Genomic DNA, 22,799 nt, shown 5'->3' with positions numbered 1-22,799 from the left:
CTTCATGACCTTCCTCTCGGAAACCGAGATGCATAAACATCTTCGGGTCCGCAGCGAGCGACCGACTCCTTCACTTGCATCGATATGAAGACGTCACTCCTTTCTCCCGATCTCCCCGTTTCCATGCCTACGTGGAGAAGAGATTTCCTCGTTCTCCTTCTTCTCTTCTTTCTTCTTCAGGTCTTTCTTTCTCTCTCGCTTCTTGCTCGCTTCTCTTTCTTCTTCTTCCTTCTCCTCTCGCTTCTTTCGTCTTTTGTTCCGATTCTTTCGTGGAACAGACGACCTAAATTCTTCAAAGCCATTGCAGAGATGGTGATGTCTTCATCATCATCTTCATCCTCAACGAGGAGAGCTCTTCTTCTTCTTTGATGAAGCAGCCATGGGCTCCTTCCCTTTTCTCTTAGCAAACAGAAGAGAGTTGATGAGATTTGGTAGGAGTCTTCTCCTTGAATTTCTCCAATTCCTTGCTCGCTTCCTTCTGACGCATTTTGGTCACCATTTTCAGTCCTACCACCATATGATCGCATGATCGAACACAAAAGATTTGCGGAGGCTGAATATTCGATGTCCGAATAACTTCGTAACAAGGCTTGGGTAAGGGAGTTGACCTCGTCCTTCATCACCGCTCTATACATGTGAAACATAACAAGATGAGGGAGAGAGAACTTCTTACCACAGAGGATGGCATACATCAACTTTGCCTCGTAGCTTGAAACATCGCTTTGGAAGTTGATTTCGGCCGAAGGCAATTGATCACAATCTTGTGAAGCAAGATGTTGAATGCATTCATCCGTGAGTAGGTAATCTTCTCATCTGTTCTCCCGTCCTTCACCGCCCAAGTGTGGCCCCAAAGAATGGAAACTTTGATTGGTTGATATCCGCCTCTCAACTTCTAACACATCCGCCAAAGATATTCATATCCACAACATAGTCTTGTTCTTTAACGCTGAAGGAGAATCTATTCGCATCCAAAAAGCTAAGATTTTAATAGAAATATGCAAATAATTCAGCATAAGCCTTAGTTGAGTCGAGCAAAACTTTTCAAGTTGAAGATAACCGAACTTTTCCCCTCAAGTTCACTTTCACAAACTCCCGTAAAATCAAAGTCCACACTCCTAGGTTTATTACCCCACGCTTCAGAATTTCGAGTACAGATCCTTTTGTTCCTTTGATCTCGAACAAATCTCCCCTTTTTCCTTGAATTTCAGCCGCAATACCCATTTTCGGTTGAAATAGACCGAACAGATTGTCATCGTCATTCCCATCTACAGATTCGGTCCCCAAATACGAGGATCACTTGGGATATTCGCAAGGGTTTCCTCCCACCCATTTACGAGCGATTCCCAAACTTTCCATTTTTCGCAAAAGATATATTCGTTCCTATATCCTTTGTCTCTAAGAAACTCATCAACATAGTTCAAAAGAGTACGAATTCCTTTTAAGGCACGATATAGCTTGTAAATAAAAGCGGGCTTTTGAACTCTTACGGGGTCTACATCCTCGATGATTTCTTCTTGATGCTGATTAACAACGCCTTGAGGACTAGATGGTGGAGAATGACGCTGCTGAGAATGTTGTGGGCTCGGTTGCCGATCCGGAGTAACTTCATCTTCGCAAGATCGAAGTGCGTAGGCCCTCACTCATTCTCTCGTGGTCCCCGCTTGCGATTCTTGAGGACTTTCGTGAAGATGACATCTTTCTTAGTGTTTGGAAGATTCCTTGCTTGACTTTTCCAGAAAAGATGACAACTTTTTGAAGATTGAGCGAAGAAGACAAACGGGAATTGAGGATCGATGCTTTCTAGGGTTTTTGAGAGAAAAGTGAATAGAAAAGTGAAGAGAAATTGACAAAGTGCACAATCGGTTAAAAAGAAGAGTAAACGAACCGTCACAAAGGAAATAAAAATATGCCTTTTCAAAATAATCGTTTTATCCGCAAAAGTAGTTATTTCAAAAATAACTTCCTTTTGAAAATGAATCGATGCAATATTTACATTAATTAAATATAGCAACAATTTAAACAAGTCTCGATGATCGTACCTTTTCAAGATAAGATTGAGAGAGAAAGACTTACAAATTGAAGGTCGAGCCAAGATCAGATAAAGTCTTGTAAGCCCGAGTCCGAAAGTCTTTAGACTTTGATATCCTCATACCTCAAAATGTTGAGTCTGGACCGTATAGACTCAAATTGATTTTTCTCCAAAGGCTTTGTGAGTATATCAGCCAGCTTGATTCTTTGAGTCAACAAATTGAATTGAAACATCTCCATTTTGAACATGATCTCTAATAAAGTGATGTCGAATCTCTATATGCTTTGCTCTTGAGTGAAGAATTGGATTTTTGGTGAAGTTGATAGCGCTGGTGTTGTCGCAATTAATCTCCGTGCATGAGTCTTCAATTTCAAAATCTCTTAGCTGTTGTTTTATCCATAGAATTTGCGAACAGCAGCCTTCCAAGAGCTACATACTCGCTTCGTTGTTGAAAGAGACACAAAGGCTTTGTTTCCTTGAAAACCAAGACACCGTCCTACTTCCAAGCAACCGGCAAGTTCCCCGAAGTGCTCTTTCTATCAACTCGCAACCGCCAGATCTCGTCTCTAAATATCCTTAAGTTTAAAGTCTCCTTCTTAGGATACCAAAGACTCGATGCTTGATGATGAAGCGATGTATTTAATGATGCGTTTCGCAAAGACCGAGATGAGATTCTCTAGGATCCGATTGAAACCTAGCACGATGCAAACACTCAACAAAATATCGTGGTCTAGAGGCGCTAGATAAAGAAGTGATCCAATAATGCTCATGTACAGCTTTTGATCAACTTTCTTCCCTTCTTCATCTTTGTCTATCTTTAAAGAACTTGACATTGGTATGTCGGTCTTTTTGCACTTTTCCTGTCCAAACCTTTTGACAAGATCATTAACATATTTTTCTTGATAAATAAAAGTTCCTTCCTTCAATTGTTTTACTTGAAGACCAAGAAAGAATGTTAACTCTCCCATCATACTCATTTCAAACTCATCCCGCATAGACTTTGAAAATTTCTTGCACGTACTTTCATTAGAGGATCCAAAAATAATATCATCCACATATATTTGAACAAGTAAGAAACTTTTTGTTTTCCTTCTTGATAAATAAAGTCGTATCTACTTTACCTTTGACAAAACCATTTTGTATTAGGAACTTACTTAACTCGTCGTACCAAGCCCGAGGTGCTTGCTTTAAACCATACAAAGCCTTTTTCAATCCAAGACCGAGTCCGGCTTCTTTGGGTCTTCAAACCCCGGTGGTTGTTCCACATAAACTTCCTCATGGATAAATCCATTTAGGAAGGCGCTTTTGACGTCCATTTGGAATAACCTGAAATTCTTATAACAAGCAAAAGCAAGTAATAGTCGAATAGCTTCTAACCTTGCTACTGGTGCGTAAGTCTCATCATAGTCTATTCCTTCTTCTTGCGTATATCCCTTGGCCACGAGTCTTGCTTTATTTCGTACTACTTTTCCTTTCTCATTCATCTTGTTTCTGAACACCCATTGAGCTCCAATAACAATTTTACCTTTTGGTTTGGATGTCAATTCCCAGACATCATTAATGCTGAACTGCTCGAGCTCTTCTTGCATAGCTTCAATCCAGCTTTCATCGACAAAGCTTCTTCTATGCTCTTTGGTTCAATTTCAGAAACGAGTGCCACAAAGACTAGACTCTTCTCGCCTTTTGATCTGGTGCGAATTCCTTCATAAATTTCGCCAATTATAAGATCTTTGGGATGACCGGACTTATGCTTCCAGCTACTTGTTGATTTGTCTCGGTTGATGATCTCTTTCTTTATTTGGATCTTCACTAACAACCCGATGCTGGTTTTCCGTAGTCTCGAGATGCTTCTTGAGTTGTAGACTTTGAGGGTTCGGGAGCAGTTCCGTACTCTTCTTGATGAGTCTCGATTTGATTCATCTTGCGTTGAGTCTTGAAATTTGACATTCATTGACTCCTCTACATCGACTCTTCTTGTTATAGACTCCGTAAGCTTTGCTTGAAGTAGAATATCCAAGGAAGATACCTTCATCCGATCTTTCTTCAAACTTACCAACTCGATCTTTTGCATTTTTCAATATAAAACATTTGCAACCAAATACATTAAAGTATGAAACAATAGGCTTCTTTTCTTTGAATAACTCATAAGGGTTTTCCTCAAGAATAGATCTTAAGAAGACTCTATTGATGATATAGCAAGCTGTTGAAACAAATTTCAGCCCAAAATCGAGAAGAAATTTTACTTTCAATTAAAAGAGTTCTAGCCATTTCTTGAAGAGATCTGTTCTTTCTTTCCACAACTCCATTTTGCTTAGGAGTATATGGAGAGGAAAACACATGCTTACAGCCGATTCATCACAGAATTTTGTAAAATCTTGATTTTCAAATTCACCTCCATGATCTGTTCTTATACTAGAGATAACACATCCTTTTTCATTTTGAACCAATTTAGCAAATTTTTCAAAATACGAAAAGGTTTCGAACTTACTTGCAAGGAAATATACCCAAGTAAAACGGAGTAATCATCAACAATTACTAGGCAATACTTCTTACCCCCAATACTTTGAGTTCTGGTGGTCCGAAGAGATCCATATGCAGCAACCGTAGTACATGATTAGTAGAGACATAATTAATTGGCTTAAAAGAATTTCTTACCTGCTTTCCCAGAATACATGGAGTGCATGAATCAATCTTTTGGTATGGCAATCTGGGTAGTCCTCGAACAAGCTGTTTTGAAGAAATTTTGGCTAATTGCTTCATGTTGACATGACCAAGCTTTTTGTGCCATAAGCTTGCTTCGTCTTGAATTGAGATAAGGCTTTGCGATTCATTTGGTTTCACATCCGTAAGATAGATATTTCCATGTCTTCGACCCATGAAAGACTCGAGTAGAGTCTTTATTGATTCCGTAACATGTTCCTTCTGAAAGAAGATCTTGAAACCAAGATCACACAATTGACTAATGCTGAGAAGATTGTAATTGAGTCCTTCCACTAAGGAAACATTACTTATTGTGAGAGTTCCAATTTTCACGGTTCCAAATCCCACAATACTTCCTTTGCTGTTTCCTCCAAATGAAACTTTTCCACCATTTACTTGAGCAATCTTTATAAAGCAATTTGAGTCTCCCGTCATGTGTCTTGAGCATCCGCCGTCAAGATACCACTTTACTCGTTTCTTGACTGAGACCCGCATTTAAAATAAAGTCTCAAGCTTTCTTTGGTACCCAAATTTTCTTGGGTCCTTTGGTGTTAGTAAGATAAACAATATTAGCCCATACTTTCTTAACAGGTTTCCATACCATAGGACACTCTTTTTCAAAGTGATCCTGGACACACTTAGAACATCCGAGAGCATTTCTACCTACAAAGTTTTACAAAAACTTTCTTGAAGTGATTTTTGTAAACCTCACTCGAAAGCCTTTTCTTAATTCTTTCTTTTTACTTTAGGAAAATCAATCAAGGGGATTGTTTCTTCTGTCATACCTAGACCAGACTTATTGAAGTAAGGTCTTTGTGCTGAAAGAATTTTCTCAAGTTTTTCAGACCCTATAGAAAATTTCTTTGATATATTTGATAAGTCTGTTTTTAAAAAAGTATTTTCTTTTAAAAGATTATCTTCATTTTCTTTAAGATTGGAAACAATGCAGTCTAGACTTTTAACTCTTTCTCGCTAAAACATTTTCCTTTTGTTTTAGAGCTAAGTTTTCTTTTTCAGTTCGGAAATTCTTTTTAAGAGAAGTCTTAAGACTAAAGCATAGTTCATCAATATATTTAGAAACTTTGACAGGAATTTTAAAATCACTTGCCTCAAATTCACCGTCGAGTCCGATCCCGAGTCCGATCCAGTCCGAGTCCGATTGTGCCATCGACATAGATTGGCATATTCATTATCACTTTCTTCACACTCGCATCACTCCGTGCTTTAAGCTTTGAGAGCTTTTCAAAATTTTTCATCTTTTCCTCTCTTCTTCTTCGAAGAGGATAGTTGGGTCCGATGTGTCCCTTTTTCTTGCATTCAAAGCGTACTACATCTTTATTTGGTTCCTCATCATCACCGTACTTGGTCTCTGTCTTTGAAAGCTTTGTTTCTTTTGAGTTGAACCTTCTTCCTTTTCTATTTAGTTTTCTGAATCTTCTTATCATGAGAGCAAGCTCCTCATCATCCATATCATCTTCAGACCGTATCATCAAAATCATCATTTGATTTTAATGCAATAGATTTCTTACCTTTTGGATCTTCATCTTCATTGATTCTTTCCACTTCATAGGATCAAGAGTTCCAATCGCCTCGTCGACGATAGTGGCATGATTCTCTCGGCCTCTCTTATCGAAGTCTTTATGTGATTCCAATCCTCGGAGAGTCCACGCAGAGCTTGTTTACCTTCATGGGATCAGAAGTTGGTTGACCTTGATTTTCAAGACCATTCACAATATCTCAGAAACGACTAAACATGTCGATATTGATTCTCCCGGTTTCATTCTCAAGGCTTCGATTGACCGAGAAGAATGTTGATTCTTGTTTCCTTCACTGACCGCTCCTTCATAGGTGATATGCAATCTGTCCCAAACTTCTTTTGCTGTACCACAAGAAGATATTCTATTATATTCAGTTGGTGATAAAGCACAATATAATGAGTAAATTGCTTTTGCATCGAGTGTTTGTCTCTTGATTATTTCTTCCCGAGACATTCCGCCGGTTTCTTCAGCTTTCTTTTCCTCTTTCGTAGACTCGATGCAAAGGGTAGGAGTAATTCATTCTTCTACAACATCCCATTCCGAGGATCCTTTGATCGTAGGAAAGCTTTCATCTTGTTCTTCCGTATGTTGTAATCCTTTCCATCAAAGTAGGGTGGTCTCGGTATTGCTTTGCCCTTACATCAGCCCCGGTGCTAGCATACTAGCCATGGATCTTTTACTATGAAGTAAAACACTTCAAATAAAGTAAGTACACAAAGTGCTCGATACCAATTGATATTGCTAGTATAAACACCTAGAGGGGGGTGAATAGGCGCACAAACAATTTGTCTCAAATACGTAAGCAATTCTTAACAAATTGAAATACGATCGAGGTATAGAGAGTAAGGAAGAGAAAATTGAACACAGGATTTATAGTGGTTCGGCTTATTCCAAGCCTACGTCCACTCTTCCGCACTAACAACCCACCGGCTGAATTTCACTATGATCAAAAGAGAAGTTACAAGACAGCCTTGCCTTGATTCCACAAAGGTAGATGTTCTACCACACCTCCTCAAGGTCTCTCACAAATATAGACTCTTTTTGTATACAAGTATTCGCTCAAAGGATTTATCTAAACAAATAGGAGCTTCGACTTTGGAATTCTTCTATCGCGCACTTCTTGAACAACTAAGAACATCTTCCTTATATACTCCTTTATGCCATCATACCCGTTGGCACTTACCAAAGGAATTCCTCCAATCTACCCGTTGGACGGAATCAATTAGGAAGATTGTTCGAGCTATTAAAGGAACGTGTTGATAGCCCATCAATCATGTTCGCCCATACAATCGGGATCTCGCTTCCATAAGTAGAACCTTCCAATAATATTTAGACAATCATCGAATCTTCAGTCATTGAATCAAACTTGATCAATCAAAGGATTCTAATATGTCTTCTCCAGCCACGAGATCTTCTCCAGAAGATAAGGTTAAATCCTGAACAAAACATCCAGCCTGATAACCTTTCTTCAACGGATTAGAGACTCACAATGAGGATAGACTTTGAGTCTTGAGTCTCGGCTGTTCGGAAGTCTTCGACTTTAACTAGCGTAGTCCGCACCTTCGACTAGACTCGATGGAAACGTTTTGTCAACTTCAAAACACTTTCACTGAGATTTCTCCAACAAAATTTAAAATTTTCAACGAGTTAGACTACATTGTAATGGCTCGTGTTAAAGAAAACCCAATCTTGGTCATACAACAAGATGACACAAAGAGCGATAGAGGGGCTGATAATAGAGGTGATGTAGAGAGGAGAAAGATGAAGAAAGAAAAAGAAGAAAGACAAAGACAAAAAAAAAAAAAAAACAACAACAACAACAATGTTCTTGGACAAAAGTACCCTGGCTGTGAATAAAATTAGAAGTTCATGTCCTTAATTGAGAGTAAGTTAGTCACTCTGAGTTCTTATTTGAAACAAAGGCTGTCCTCTTTAGATCCTTTTTCGAGAAAATGGCTCAACTTCAGTCCTTATTTGATATTTTTCCTAATTTAAAAGAAAGAGTTTGTGAAAGTTTATAAACAAATTATTACATTAAAAAAATTGTATGTTAAAATTTTTCTAGATTCTACTTGTCAATTAATCCACAAATCTGTTAAACAACTTTGGAAAAATTAGATTTCTTGAAAATTTCTTTTTGACAAAACTAATCTCTACATTAATAAAATCTAACAATAAATTGAAAACACAATACCTTTAATATACATGGCGTACCCACAAAAGAAAAAACACGTGAAATCTTAATTATGGCAATTAGATGCTACATAGAAATAGAAAACTAGAAAAAAAGAAGGAATGTAAGTAAGTAGGGGCCACCACTTTAAATTACAATTGATGATTGATGGCGATTGTGTTTCTTTGATGAAAATTGGGTGGATTAATCATATAAGGGGTGGAAATAGGGCCCCTAGTGCTATATGGATATTAAAAATGCACAATCAATAGTTCAAATCGAAAACCTCACATCAAATATGTATTAATAACCAATCATTAAACAAAATATTAAGATCTTGTTTATATGTAGCTGAAAACCAAAGCCTATACTTGTTTAATGATTTGTTCATGGATATTAAACCACACAATTAGTTATCAAAAACCGAAAAACGTCAAATCAAATAATGTATTAGCAACCGTGCGTTAACCAATATATTAAGATCTGGTATATAATTAGCTGAAAACCAAAGCCATACCTATTTCATGATATGTGGATGACTTGTGTCGAACTTTCACTACCACCTTCACGCTCCCATCCTTAATCCTACCCCCGAGCTCTCTCATTAACTCAATAAGTCAATCCATGGATCCATTTATTTTTCAAAGGTGACAATATTAAGGAGGAAAAAAAAATGCTAAAAGTGAATCCCAAGTCGGGTCGGGTCAGATATGGGTTGAGCGCCCACACATTTGACTAGCGTACCTAAATGCAAGTTCAAACTCGAGAAATTTAATGTTAATTTCATGATATCTATGTTTCTGCAGGCATGAGTTGATTCAATTCAAAAAGTTCATATGAAAGCGAATGCATTTTTTCTTTCTCCCTACTTTTGGACTTTTTGTACCAAAGCAATGGCTTGATTTTGCTCGTGCACGATATGCCTATTGGATGATGTGGACCACCCGATTGAGCTCGGGCTCACTGCCCCTGGTGCACCCATTTGTATTTCCACACGATCTAAGGGCTAGGAGTCCACAAGCACTTGTTGCATTGCACCTAACAATATTTTGCTGAGCACAACCCACTCCCTCCTCTCCACCGCATGTCTTTCAGGAATTCCTGCTCCGGAAAGTTTGCTCCATGGGAATAAGTATAGTCATATAAAAGGTCGCGAATTTTCAAGAATTCCAGCCGAGAAGGCCGAGGATTGAGAATCCAGTCTTCACAACTTGTGAATGAGCTTCATTAAGCCAACGCATTACTGAAGGTCTTAGTCCTCGTTTAAAAATATAAAATTCAGGTCTTTGTTGCTTTAATCATACTACAATTTCACATAGCACCAATACTATCCTTTGCATATGGGGAATCCACATAATATGTGATTGGGTCAAAAGAAATTACTTTTCGTTCATGTACTTTCACAACTTTTTCTAGTTAATTTTATATACTTTCTATTTGTCTAATTGAATCCTAGCTTCACAAATTTTCTAACCAAGTCCTCCTGACATCAAATCCAGCTCCAAGTCAGCATCGGCATACTTTATCAACATCACAACATCACGCAACAGTTACGTTAGTTGAAGTTACTCGGACTTGGCATTCGAGGATCTCGAGATGTAAATCCAAGTCCCCATTTCCATGAAATGCTCTAGCCAATACCATTGTGCAGTGGACGTCTTGCTGGAGCACGTGAAGCTTTCACTAAGGAGACTTCCTCTTAGTCAACTTTAAATTAATCAGCTAGGTAATGGTAGTCCACCGAGTCTTTCTGCTCTCAACCGGACCGAATCAAAAGGCCACATGACCACGAAGTAGAGAACGTCGAATTGAAGATTTTGCACGTTCATGCAAACGAAATTTGCCTTAGGGAAGCAGCTAACTAGCTGTAACGCGTCGAAGTCTTAGGAGCACGTCCGAGTTCGTATTATATAAGAAGCACTGCAGGGGTCCCTTTTGTTTTTCCTCGTTCATCTGAGCATAAGCATTTCGTCCAACGTGTCTTTTTGGCAGAGAAACTGATAACAGAGACGACATGACCAAGGTAAGTACTTGCACTAACTTCTTGCACTAGTATAGTCGATAGTTTTTATCTATTTATTTTGTGTTTGTGTTCGCATTCGTTGTTTGCTAATCAACTCCATCATTTTGCAGAGGAAGATTGTGATTAAGCTTGGCGTGCAGGGCCAGAGATACAAGACCAGGGCACTTCAGATTGCAACTACAGCCGATGGTGACCGACCCTAGAAATCATATATCATAGTCAAGATACCTCATTACCCAATTTAATCCCGAAAAATATTTTTATCATGTCATAGATATTTAATATTACTTCACAAGGAGTACTCTTTACACAAATTGGTATCAGAAAGATGGCTTTTATTGTAACGATTTTTAGATGGCACGATTTTTTTATTGATTATCTTTTCTAATACTATATAAGAGTCCACATCTTTAAATAATAGATCTGCGTAGAGGTAATTTAGCATGCTCTATGTCATTGTAGGGGTGGAATCTGTGAGTTTTCTTGAAGAGCGTGAAGAGGAGATGGTGGTGATAGGGAAAGGAGTTGATGCAGTGACGATCGTCAGCAAATTAAGGAAGAAAGTTGGGAAGTCAACCAAGTTACTAAGCGTTGAGGATCTTGTGGATTAATTAATGAAACCAAAAGCTAAAACCAGCATGGAAGACATTGTCCTAGATTCCATCCTTACTTTTCTAGGGCATTTACATTATTGCTTTGTTCTTCGTGAACTATTTTACTAGTCGTGCGTGTGTATTTGTATTCTAAGTCCAAGTTCTTTGGCCGCTTGGACTTGTCTTTATCCCGCATATTAGATAGCACTTTTGTTTTACGGACTAGTTTCTTTGATCTATCCTTCTAAATAATATTTCCTTTTCGTCCGCTTTTAATGATTATGTGCATGAGCATGACCTCTTCTTTTTCTTTTCTTTTTTCCATTTAATGGTTATGGATAGTGCACACAATATCTTTTACCAGGGGTTCTAGTCAACATATCGGTTGAAAGACATTGTGTGAAGTATCAGTTGACTAGTAGGAGTCTAAACTTCACAAGGCTTTACCAGTGATAATCTAGTAATTCGACACCCTACCTAGATGCTACACCTTTTTAATGTCCAATGGCCTGCACAACCTTGTCTCCTAATTCCCCACTAGTCTTTTCTTCCTAGCGGCGTGGGAATACAGGAGGTGACATTGGGAAGCCCCAGCCCTCAGCGGTTCTTCACTCTGTTTTTTCTCCTATGAGCCTTTTAAGGACTTGCTCAGGTCTACAAATCTATCATTATATCCGCATTTTAGATGGCATCTTTTTTCTACGAACTAGTTTCTTTAGGGGCTGTTTGTAACCATTCAAATAATGGCTGATTCTAATTTTTTGTTCCTAGGAATAGTTTTAGAACATAATCACGTTTGGAAAAAATTTTGTTCCTGGGAACAAATTTATATTTTTTTTATTCCCAAAAGTAGATTTGGAATAAAATCAAGAATAAAAAAAGTTGATTCTTGCGGAGAACAAATCTAAAAATCAAGACCATATTTCTCTTCTTCTTCCCTTTCTCTTCTTCTTCTTCTTCCCTTTTCTTCTTCTTCATCTACCACCATCCCATGGTTGCCATTCGCCGCCATCCGCCGTCCGCTACCGTCGGTTGCCAACAACCGATACGACAAGCTCGCTAGGCTAGGGCAAGGTCCGACAAGCTCGCCGGAGGCAAACCCAGCCACGACGAGGAGGCCGAGCCTTGCCGCGGGCCAAGCGGGTCTCATCCGCCCCCAAGCAAGGCCTGCCTAGCCACCGGCGAAGGCCGATGACGCCTAATGAGGTCGCTGGCCCTCGTCGGCTAGTCGTCGGACCGTCGACCAACCACTTGAAGAAGAAGAACAAGAGAGAGAAAGGAAAAAAAGAAAATTAAAAATTAAAAATTAAAAAAAAAATGATTTGGAGTAGAAATTTTGAGTACGATACCAAACGCAATTTTATTCCATAATAAAAATTTTGGACAGTTACCAAATGGCTTAAAATGCTAAGAAATTATTCCGGGGAACAAAATAAAAAATAATCATTTCTGATCAGAATTTGTTCTTGAGAACAGAATCGTTACCAAACGCACCATTCGTCTATCTTTCTTAATAATATCTCATTTTTCATCCGCTTTTTATCGTTTAGTGCATGAGCATGGCTTATTCTTTTTTCTTTTTTTCTTTTTCATTTTATGGTTGTAGGTAGTGCCAAATAACAAGGGAAAAGCCATCAAGACCATTATGGAGTCATGGATGCATCCTATCCTAGCATTATCTCAAAACCCCGACTGTTTGACTTGGCTGAAGCATTCTTCGAGTGTGTTCTCGGTGGCGTCAGCTTGGCAAGCCATCCGTCCCAAGAGAAATTTGGTCCCGTGGTGCTACTTCGTATGGAACAAAACTCTTATCCCACGGTACCAAGTCCACCTTTGGCTCACAACCAAGCATCGACTACCTACCCAGTCCTTCTACTATCCTATGGTAGAATTGTTGATACTTCTTGTGCTTTTTGTAACTCTAGACCGAATTCGATCGATCATCTATTTTTTTATCACCACATTACAGCTGGTCTTGCCATGTTTTGGGCTGCTAGATGCAACCTTCCTTGGCATAACAAGGGGTGGATGGACAATCTTCAATGGGCCATCAAGTGTATCCTAGGCAGTGACTTTTATCAAAGTATTGTGAGGTACTCTTCCGGTGCTCTATGCCACACCATTTGGAAGATGCTGAATGACATACTCGTCCAGGGCCAAGCCCTGTTCATTCCTGCAATGAAAAAATATCTCATCAAAGTTGTGAAGGATAAGGCACTTACCTTCAATCACGTTCTCGACACACCGAAAACAGGAGGATCCAAAGAAGTTGGGGACTCGACCCCACTATCTTCTCTTTGGCGGCGTCTATTCCCTCTTAGTAATTTTGTTGAGGGTTGTTCGTGCTTGACTTCCCTTTTCGTTTCCTTTTTTTTTCTTTTCTCGGCATCCTTCCACTCATTATGACTTGTATGCCATTATGAGTGTAAGTTTTGGTGCCAAGCCCCCCATTGTATAGCCGTGTTTGGTTAAAAGTTAATACAATGCTTACATTACCAAATATACATATATATATATATATATATATATATATATATATAACAGGGGAAAAGTGTTTAAAAAGTCATAAACCTTTTGTATTTATGTCAATTTAGTCCTAAACATTTTTACTTGATATCAATTCAGTTCTTTCGGACTAATTTTTACTGGATTTTGTTAATGGGGTGCCGACCGACCGATGTGGCACGATCAACGTTGATGTTGGCAACTTTTAATAATACTTTAATATTTTTGAATTGTTTATATTCTTTTTTCATTTTTTTTCTTTTCCTTCTCCTCCTCGTTCCTCCAAATAGTCAACAAACCTCGCCGACCAACCGAAGCGACAACCAACGAGTTCAAGGTCGACCTCATCGGCCTCGGCAAGGCTCGCTAGTGGGCTGCGAGGGTGGCCTCACACTAGACGACAAGGCTCACCTCGCCAGATTTTTGGCAAGGGTCAAGCCTTGCCAACCATGGCTGAGGCTTGACCTCGCTAGATTTGACGAGGTCGAGCCTCGCCCAAGCCTCACCCAGCCTTTGGCAAAGCCAACTTAAGGCTACCCAGGCCACAAGGGTGATCTCGCTCTAGGCTAGCGAGGGTCAAGCCTCGCCGAGGTTGGGTGAGGCATGACCCTTGCTAGATCTACCGAGGGCAAGCATTGCCACCCCACTTGAGGCTGCCCTCACGGCCACTAGTGAGGGCTTGAGCCTCGCTAGTAGCCGACGAGGTCGAGGTCCAAAGTGATCGACGGAGGAATGAGGTGGAAAAGGAAAAAAGAAAATATAAGAAAAAGAAAAGGAAAATTAAAAAGAAAAAAATTAAAAAAATTAAAATATTATTAATAGTTATCCATGTCAACTGACTAGCACTTAGTTTAGCAAAATCTTGCCAAAATTAGCCAAAAAGGACTCAATCGACACTAAGTGAAAAGGTTTATGATTAAATTAGTACTAATAAAAGGTTTATGACTAAATTAACATAAATGCAAAGGTTTCTGACTTTTTTTTTAACACTTTTCCCCAAATAACAAGGAGAATAACAAATTCTATTATTTGATACTCGAGAGGAGAAATTACTAGACAAAATTCACAATGAATATTAAGGACACAAGATATTTAGTTGGTTTAGCTTGAGTATTGATAATTATTCTATGGGGAGAGTCGGGCCGCAAATAAATTCATTATGAGTCCAGAGAATTATAAAGTTGCAATACTCAAACACTTAAATGTTTTTGAATTTTAGATTACACCCAAAGCGAATGTAGAAGTGTTATCTCATAATATCTCACAAGATTTGCTCGAAAAATTCTTGAAGACAAAATCCTAACACTCCTATCAATTGCTTTGAAGTGTAATAACCAAGCAGAATAACCCACATGCATGTGTCACGGGCCGAGAGTTTCCTTGGCCTCGGAACGACCCACGAGCGCCTAGCAAGTGGAATGATTCGCCAGGCCAGCCTTCCTTCTTTAGTTGTTCCAACAAACGATACGGTGAATGATTCTTCGTGCGAGATTGTACCACACCCAACTTCGCTCGGGTGTCTAGTCCATCGAGTGAGACAGTAGATCTCTTTAGGATCAACAACTGGTTTCAGCCTGCTATGGCCTTGTCAAGAGAGCGGCATCAGCTCCCAACCAGTTTGTGAACGGGAGGCCTACCTCGTCTTCAGAACTCCTAAGTGATATAATCCTTCTATCCTAGAACTCCTAGGACCAACCGTCCTGACGCTACTCCCGTAGACCAGTTGTGTTCTACCCTACTGACTCACACTCTTCACCAAATAACCTCAAGCGCCACTCACAAGTGTCACGAGTACGGGAGGATTTATGGACCGTGACATTCTCCCCCATTCAATTCACAACGCTCTCATTGCGATCTATTATGTCGCTTCCTTGCGTCCATTAACCATTGATGTGCCACTTTTGGGATTTCACATCGAATGGTCACGCTCACCCAACAAAACAGGTTTTGCTCCATCGGTAGCCTCTTTTGATCTCAGCCGCTCGACCATTCGGTCACTTGCGCTTTCTAGCAAGTGTGGCATTTTTTGCCAACCGCATCTTTTGATAGCACCATTTCAGCCTAACCAGCATCTTGACCCCAGCAAACCAGATGGAGGTTCTTTCTTTGTTGAAAACATGATAGTAGACCTCTTCTTCGAATTCACCAATCGATCCAAAAACGTTATCCCTATTCAGCAAGGGTTCGGTACTTCTCGAACTCCCTAGCAGCTCTGCGAGGAACTGACTCGTCCTAGTACCATTGCCATCCTAGGAGCAGAGAGCACAGCTTCGTTCAAGCATATTTTACCCCGGCCATTCACTTTCCGCCCACTAGGACCAGATCAGGCACTCATCAGTTCGATGCACTAAAGTGAGAAGCTCGATTCTTCGACTTGCTCACCTACTAGAGGGATTCCTGCTCTGATACCACTTGTCATGGGCCGAGAGTTTCCTTGTCCTCGGAACGACCCGCGGGCGCCTGGCGAGTGGAATGATTCCCCAGGCCAGCCTTCCTTCTTTAGCTGTTCCAATGAACGATACAACGAATGATTCTTCGTGCAAGATCGTACCACGCCTAGCTTCGCTCGGACGTCTAGTCCATCGAGTGAGACAGCAGATCTCTTTAGGATCAACAATTGGTTTCAGCCTGCCATGGCTTCGTTAGGAGAGTGGCATCAGCTCCAGACCAGTTTATGCACAGGAGGCCTACCCCGTCTTCAAAGTTCCTAAGTGATATAATCCTTCATCCTAGAACTCCTAGAACCAATCGTCCTAACGCCACTCCTGCGGACCAGTTGTGTTCTACCCTACTCACACTCTTCACCAGATAACCCCAAACGCTACTCACAAGTGTTACGAGTACGGGAGGATTCACGAACCATGACACATGCTTTTTATTCTGGTTCACTTCACTTGCCTAGAATTTGAAATCAAGAATGATTAAGCAACTAAAACAAATCCAAGGGAAATCATAGCCTTGCTTACTCAAACATGGAATGCATCATTTATTCAATGCAAGATCGACTCCAAATTTTGGACTTCACCTAATTTGGTTGGAGACAAAGTCGAAAAGTACCAAAAAGTGTTAAGCATATTGCATTGGTACCAATTCAGTCCTAAACTTTTCAATTAGACCAATTCAGTCCTAAACCTTTTTACATCGGTACCAATTCAGTCCATTCGGTCAATTTTGGCTTGTTGGTGCTAACATGGACATCAGCCGATGACCAGACACTGACGTGGCAGTTTTTTTAATAATTTTTTTTTTGAATTTTTTTGAATTTTTTCCTTTTTCTTTCCTTTTCCTTTCTTTTTTCCTTCCTTCCTCCTTGACTGTTCCCGGCGATGGCCGACAAGCCTTTGATGAGGCTCGCCAGCCACCGGGCGAGGACCTCAAAGCCCTCGCCTCGCAGCCGGCCAAGAAGAGTCGCGGCCCTCACCCGGCCTCCCAAGGCCGTGGGTGAGGCCGGGCAAGGGCCGCGACCCTCGCCGGCAGCTGGCAAGGACTTCACGGCCCTCACTTGGCCTCACTCAGATCTGGGTGAGGCCAGCCTCCCCCTGGCCTTGTCGCAGGCGATGGCTGCGTTTGCCTACAGCAAGGCCATGGCAAGGCCGAGTGAGGGCCATGAAGCCCTCGCCAACCGCCCATGAGGGCCGCGACCCGCCGACGGCTGGCGAGGACTTCACGGCCCTCGCTTGGCCTCACTGGATCTGGGCGAGGCCGGCCTCCCCCGGCCTTGCCGCAAGCGATGGCCACCTTTGCCCACAGCAAGGCCTGGCAAGGGTCATGTTGGTCTTGCCAGCCGCAAGTGAGGCCGCCTTCGCCCGCGGCAAGGCCAAGGTGAGGTTGGCCTCACCTAGATCTGCGTGAAGCCGCCTCACCTATGACCTTAGGAGAGGCCGAGCAAGGGCCGCGATCCTCGCCAATGGCAGGCGAGGGCTTCAAGGCCCTTGCCCAGTGGCCGGCAAGCCTCATTGAGGCTTGCCAAGCACCGCCGGAATAGTCCAAGGAGGAAGAAGGAAGAAAAGAAAAAGGAAAAAATTCAAAAAAATTATTGAAAAAATTGCCACGTAAGTGTCCGGTCACTGGCCGATATCCACGTTAGCATTGGCAGGCCAAAATTGGCCGGATGGACTGAATTGGTACCGATATAAAAAGGTTTAGGACTGAATTGGTCCAATTGAAAAGTTTATGACTGAATTGGTACCAATGCAATAAGTTTATGACTTTTTTGGTACTTTTCCCGAGAAAGTCCAATTAAGACTTTGCTTGATAAACGCCGCATCTGATATGACTTGCACTCTACTGGTAGAGCTACAATCTCCCATTCAGGTGGTGTCATGTTTGTAAATCTATCAAAATGGGTTCGAAATTCATTTATCAACATTATTTAGAAGGGTTATACTAAACTTTGCGGATGAGAATAATGGGTTTGCAAAATAAAGAGGTCAAAATAAGTGGGTTATAGGGTTGCAAATGGGTCATAAAACAGTTTATGATTGGATCGACTAAAATGCGATTTATGTGGTCATAATATAACTAACAAAAAGATGTTCCCAATATCTATTATGTCAATGCTAACTAAGCTTAAAATAATATTTTATATAGAGGTCGGGTCAACTCCTAATTTCCTTATACGATATATGATTATATATGATAATCAAAATTTATGTGTCAATAACGGTTCAAGATATTGATGTCATAGTGATAATATCATATGGATTTTCCCTTTAGGGAAATGAGTAAAGAATTTTCTTGCCCATTATTAGATGAATAAATATGATATTTTTTTAAGTTATGTTTCGATTTCAAGCTAAGTACAAAATTCCATCGATTTGAAGTTTTTGATTTGTTCAAAATATGGTGTGCATCTTTTAATCTTGCGCAAATCTAGATTACTCGGGCGAAGGAAGTTGATATTTTATCTTCGACCGGTTTGACTTCTTGGGCTTTATTTATATTGCGTAGACAATTTCTTTGGACATGTGCAAAAGAAACGTATATATAAATATATACATGTACGTGTGGGCCAAGGGAAGTCTGAGGAAAGGCAAGTAAAAACAAGGGTTTTGCTTTTTCCTTCTTGCCTGCAGTAGCCGCATATAAAAAAAGAAACAGAAATCGTGGGTTTCTTTTCTTCATTGAAGAAGAAGCCACACGGTGAGCTCTCGACATAGCCGCACAAAGACGAACGCAAAGCAAACGAAGCGAACGTTGTGTTCGACAGCCGTACGATGAGCTTTACATTCCATTGAATTATTTACATGTAAACATGTTAATTGAAACACTCGAACGCGTAAGTAATTATAACTTTAATTTTCTAATTATAGTAGATTATTTATCATTATTCGCTCTATTTATGAATACAGGTACCGACACTCAGATCGAATTATATAAATTTGTGTCTTTTATTGTTTTTCATTTATTTCACGGTGATTTCACATTGACTTAAATTTCAAGATATGATATTTTCTGTGTTAGTCTTATAACACTATGATACTTAATAGTAAATAAAATGGTAGTAAAGATGCGTAAATATAGATGCCATCTTATGATTCAATTTTAATGAATTATTCTCATTCTGAGATGATGTACTTTCATTAGCTAAAATAACTCAAATCAAATTATCATTTCTTTTTTCACTTTCTTTTGGTGCACATACATAAATGAGCCCCCTTCTTGCCTATCACACTTAGAGCAAACCCCAGCAACGTTTTCAATATCAAACCTTCACATAGATATTCCATACCCTACAAGTCCATGTCCGCGTATAAATGAATGATGGACGGATTTGTATTTTAAGAAAATTCATGTATTAAACATATATATAATCCTCTAAATCACTCATATATTCCGATTGTAATTTAAATCTCTTTCCCAAATACGATTTGATTCATCGACAATCAACAGAACAAATTTATCAATCTGTGTGCTTATCTCAATGATTGTTTTAAATGCATATGCGTGTGCTCTTGTGCTAGTACGTACATGGTAATAAAAGAGTTGTGAAATATATGTACACATTATTCTTATCAGTACATATTTATCCGATATATTAACTAAAATGTCAGTATCAATTTTATTGGATCAAGCTCGAGACCTTTGATTATGATGTTATGCACGTGCGCACTTAGTCTTGATATGTAAAGAGTGGCAAAAATGTCAAATGGGCAAAGAGAGAATTTATGTAATTCATGGCTTTAGAACCCGTATTGGACGCGTTCTATGGTAGTCTAGAACCTTCTTATTAATACTAAGATCAATGGCACATGCCAAGACCCCTAGACGCACCAAAAATCTTGGGTCAACCTTTGCATCCAATCCTAAATAGCCAGCATTGAAGTCAACTCCACGTAGCGTGCAGCCAGCCACGTCGAGCGTCTTGTGCTACTTCGCGGTAATGGCGTCGAAGTGGAGTCACAATCTCCTTACGGGTGCAGTAGCATCATAGTGACGATCTCGTTCACACTGTTCTTTGAAAGAAGAGGGAAAAAAACAAAAGAAGAGCCTTCACGACGAAGACAAAGAGCTGTCCGCGTCAAGGTCTTGAAGCAATGGAGTATTTGCGTGATCTGCTCGCGTATATATAAGCGGGGCGCAAGACCTCTCGTTTTCATCACTCATAACTACTCGAGCCAAGCTCTCGCGGGTGTCTTCACTCAGCCAAATTCGATCTGAAGAATCCCAGCGAGAGAGACAGCACGAAGGTCTGTGCATACTTTGCTATTGCAGTGAGATCTGTTCTGTTGTATCTGTGTCTAATGTGGTCTTGTCCTCTTTTATTTCCCGTCGTTTCCAGATGAAGATCGTGATGAAGGTAGAGATGAATTGCGGGAAGTGCAGGACCAAGGCATTGCAGATCGCTACTCAAGCAGATGGTGATTTCTTATCCCTACACCTCTTTCTCTTTGTTTTCCTTTGTAGATAGACACGATGCATGTTGATATACTTCGCAATTCTCATTCGCCCTTTGGCCCAGTTGTTTTGTGAGTTAGTCCGAGTTTCTAAAATCTCTCTTTCACTACTGCCAAAATACGGAAACAAACCGAACTGAATCAGTCGTCTTTCGGTGCATTTTGTGGTGCCTAATGCAAAGAACTGGGATTGATCTGACCTTTCCTCGTTGTGCTCGCAGGTGCGGAATTCGTGGGGTTCGACGAGAAGCGTCAGGACGAATTGGTCGTGACAGGGAAAGGAGTTGATGCTGTGAAGATTGTGGGAGCATTGAGGAAGAAGGTTGGGAAGACGAGTCTGATAAGCGTTGAGGATGATGTGACGGAGCCTAAAGCTTAGAACGAGACGGACATACAGAGTTCGGAAGATTTCAGGATTTTCTATTACGCACATATCGCCCTTGATGTTCACATGGATTTGATTACTTCTTTCCACGCAGATTCTCATTCTTCCTATAGAAAAAGTGTAGCCAGATATATATGTTCTTGGACTGTCAATTACATTTTTTGTTATTCATGCATGCATGCTGTTAAAAATCATATGTGCTTGTAGTTTGCCCTCATGCTTTGAATAATTGAGTAACACAGTTTGATTATTGATTATCTGTTGTCTTTCCTATATCTATTAATTACTTGTTACCAGGCATAGATTAACTCACAAAAATTATAAAGTAAAAGTAAGGGTGAGTAACATGTGTCCGTTTAATTCGGAAATTGGTCAAAACCGGCCTTGCCAATCCAGTTCAAGGCTGATTCTCTAGACAACATAGTAAGCTCATGTGTTGAAAACCTTGGAATTGACCAGGTTCAGTTGAGTTCAGGTCTAGAGTTGAGCCTTAAATCTACTGGTTTTACTTGGGATAAAACTTATCAGATCGGTTTCATGGCAAAATCCATCTTAAACCGATTAGCAAGTTTTTATTAGAGAAAAATTCTAACAAGTTTAACAATTTTAAAATCATAAGAGGCTCTAGAGACTTGAAATTGATTTAGATTACATGCACAGCCTGAGCTCACATCCTTCTCTTTTTAATCAAAATATAATTTACCGTACAAATTTAAAAGTCAAACTCCTAGCTCTTACTTCACTCTTTCTTTTGTTTTTCTTCCTCCTGTCCCAACTCTCTCTCTCTCTCTCTCTCTCTCTCTCTCTCTCTCTCTGTACGGTCTCCTGCTGTCTCGGATGCGGACTCAAGATAGATTGGCATTTAAAGTTATTAATTACTAACATAAATTGAGAATTACAAACTAATTTAAATAGGGAGTTATAGATGAAAAAAATAAGGCAGGATGGTTCCCAATTTGTCCGATTCCAGATTTTCTTGAACCAGCCTCTATAACAAGATAACCCAGATCATATTCACTTCAGATCGAGATAATCATCCATAAAATAACTTCATATACTAGACATTCACCAAGGATATAAAACCCAAATGATGTAAAGAAGTTTTTTGATTAAAATGTTTTCCAGCTACAAAATAATTTTCTCGCCCACGTCCAAGTAGGCATCCGGATATACCATCCACGTCATATTTTGGCCTTGTCCAACGGCCACATTAGTTGAATTTGGTTGGATTTAATAAACACGATGTCGTAATTTGAGTCCAGGTTCCCATCCCCATGGAATGCTCCAGCTATATCATTTTGAGAAGGACGTCTTGTGGGTGCACGTGAAGCTTTCGCTTAGAAGACTTTTTCTTAAGTCAACTTTAAATTAATCAGCCGACTAACGGAAGTTCGCCGAGTCTTAACGCTCTCAATCGGACCAAATCAAAGGGCACATGACGATCATGTAGAGAACGTCAATTGAATGATTTTGTGCACTAATAGATACGAATTTGCCTTAGGGAAGCAGCTATATAGCTGTACAAATATCTCCAAGTTCATAGACCTCCATTTTTTGTCACAAATTGCTGACGGCAGCCGTCACAAATGAGTCATGAAAAATATGTATACATTACTCTTACTTATGCTTCTGACTTTGACCATGAGTGCACTTTGATAATTGACTCATAGAACGCATTTTGCATCCGATATATTGACTACAATTTTGAGACCAATTCTAATTGGAATCAAGCTTGAGACCTCTAAATCTAATTCCATGACTTTAGAGCATGTATTGGACGGCTCTATGAATGTCATAGTCCTTCTTATTAAATACTAATTAAATGGCACTTGCAAAAACTCCTGACACGCACCGAAATTTTGGGTCAAAACGATGGAAATGACAGCTAATGAACGCGACACATCAATGCAAACCTGCATGCAATCCCAAGTTATCCGAAGAGGAGAGATATTGATCA

General features: G+C 39.9%; 2 protein-coding genes across 2 annotated transcripts in view; both read left to right on the top strand.

Annotated features, from left to right (window-relative positions):
* LOC120293304 (heavy metal-associated isoprenylated plant protein 47-like) overlaps window positions 1-21,014 on the top strand; it is a 28,012-nt gene extending 6,998 nt beyond the window's left edge. Inside the window, exons 2-3 of the mRNA XM_039312393.1 lie at window positions 20,343-20,421; window positions 20,679-21,014. Of these exons, the coding sequence (XP_039168327.1) occupies window positions 20,343-20,421; window positions 20,679-20,836 (237 nt within the window). The 3' untranslated portion in view covers window positions 20,837-21,014. The remainder of the gene's footprint in view (window positions 1-20,342; window positions 20,422-20,678) is intronic.
* On the top strand, window positions 10,393-11,258 carry LOC120293305 (heavy metal-associated isoprenylated plant protein 47-like). Its single transcript, XM_039312394.1, has 3 exons — window positions 10,393-10,463; window positions 10,574-10,652; window positions 10,926-11,258. The coding sequence occupies exons 1-3, from the start codon at window positions 10,455-10,457 to the stop codon at window positions 11,072-11,074; spliced, it is 237 nt and encodes a 78-aa protein (XP_039168328.1). The 5' UTR covers window positions 10,393-10,454; the 3' UTR covers window positions 11,075-11,258.
* Window positions 21,015-22,799: the final 1,785 nt, after the last annotated feature.

Source organism: Eucalyptus grandis, chromosome 5 (assembly GCF_016545825.1).
Source record: "Eucalyptus grandis isolate ANBG69807.140 chromosome 5, ASM1654582v1, whole genome shotgun sequence".
In the NCBI taxonomy this organism is placed as follows: Eukaryota; Viridiplantae; Streptophyta; class Magnoliopsida; order Myrtales; family Myrtaceae; genus Eucalyptus; species Eucalyptus grandis.
This window is presented reverse-complemented; position numbering and strand designations above follow the sequence as displayed.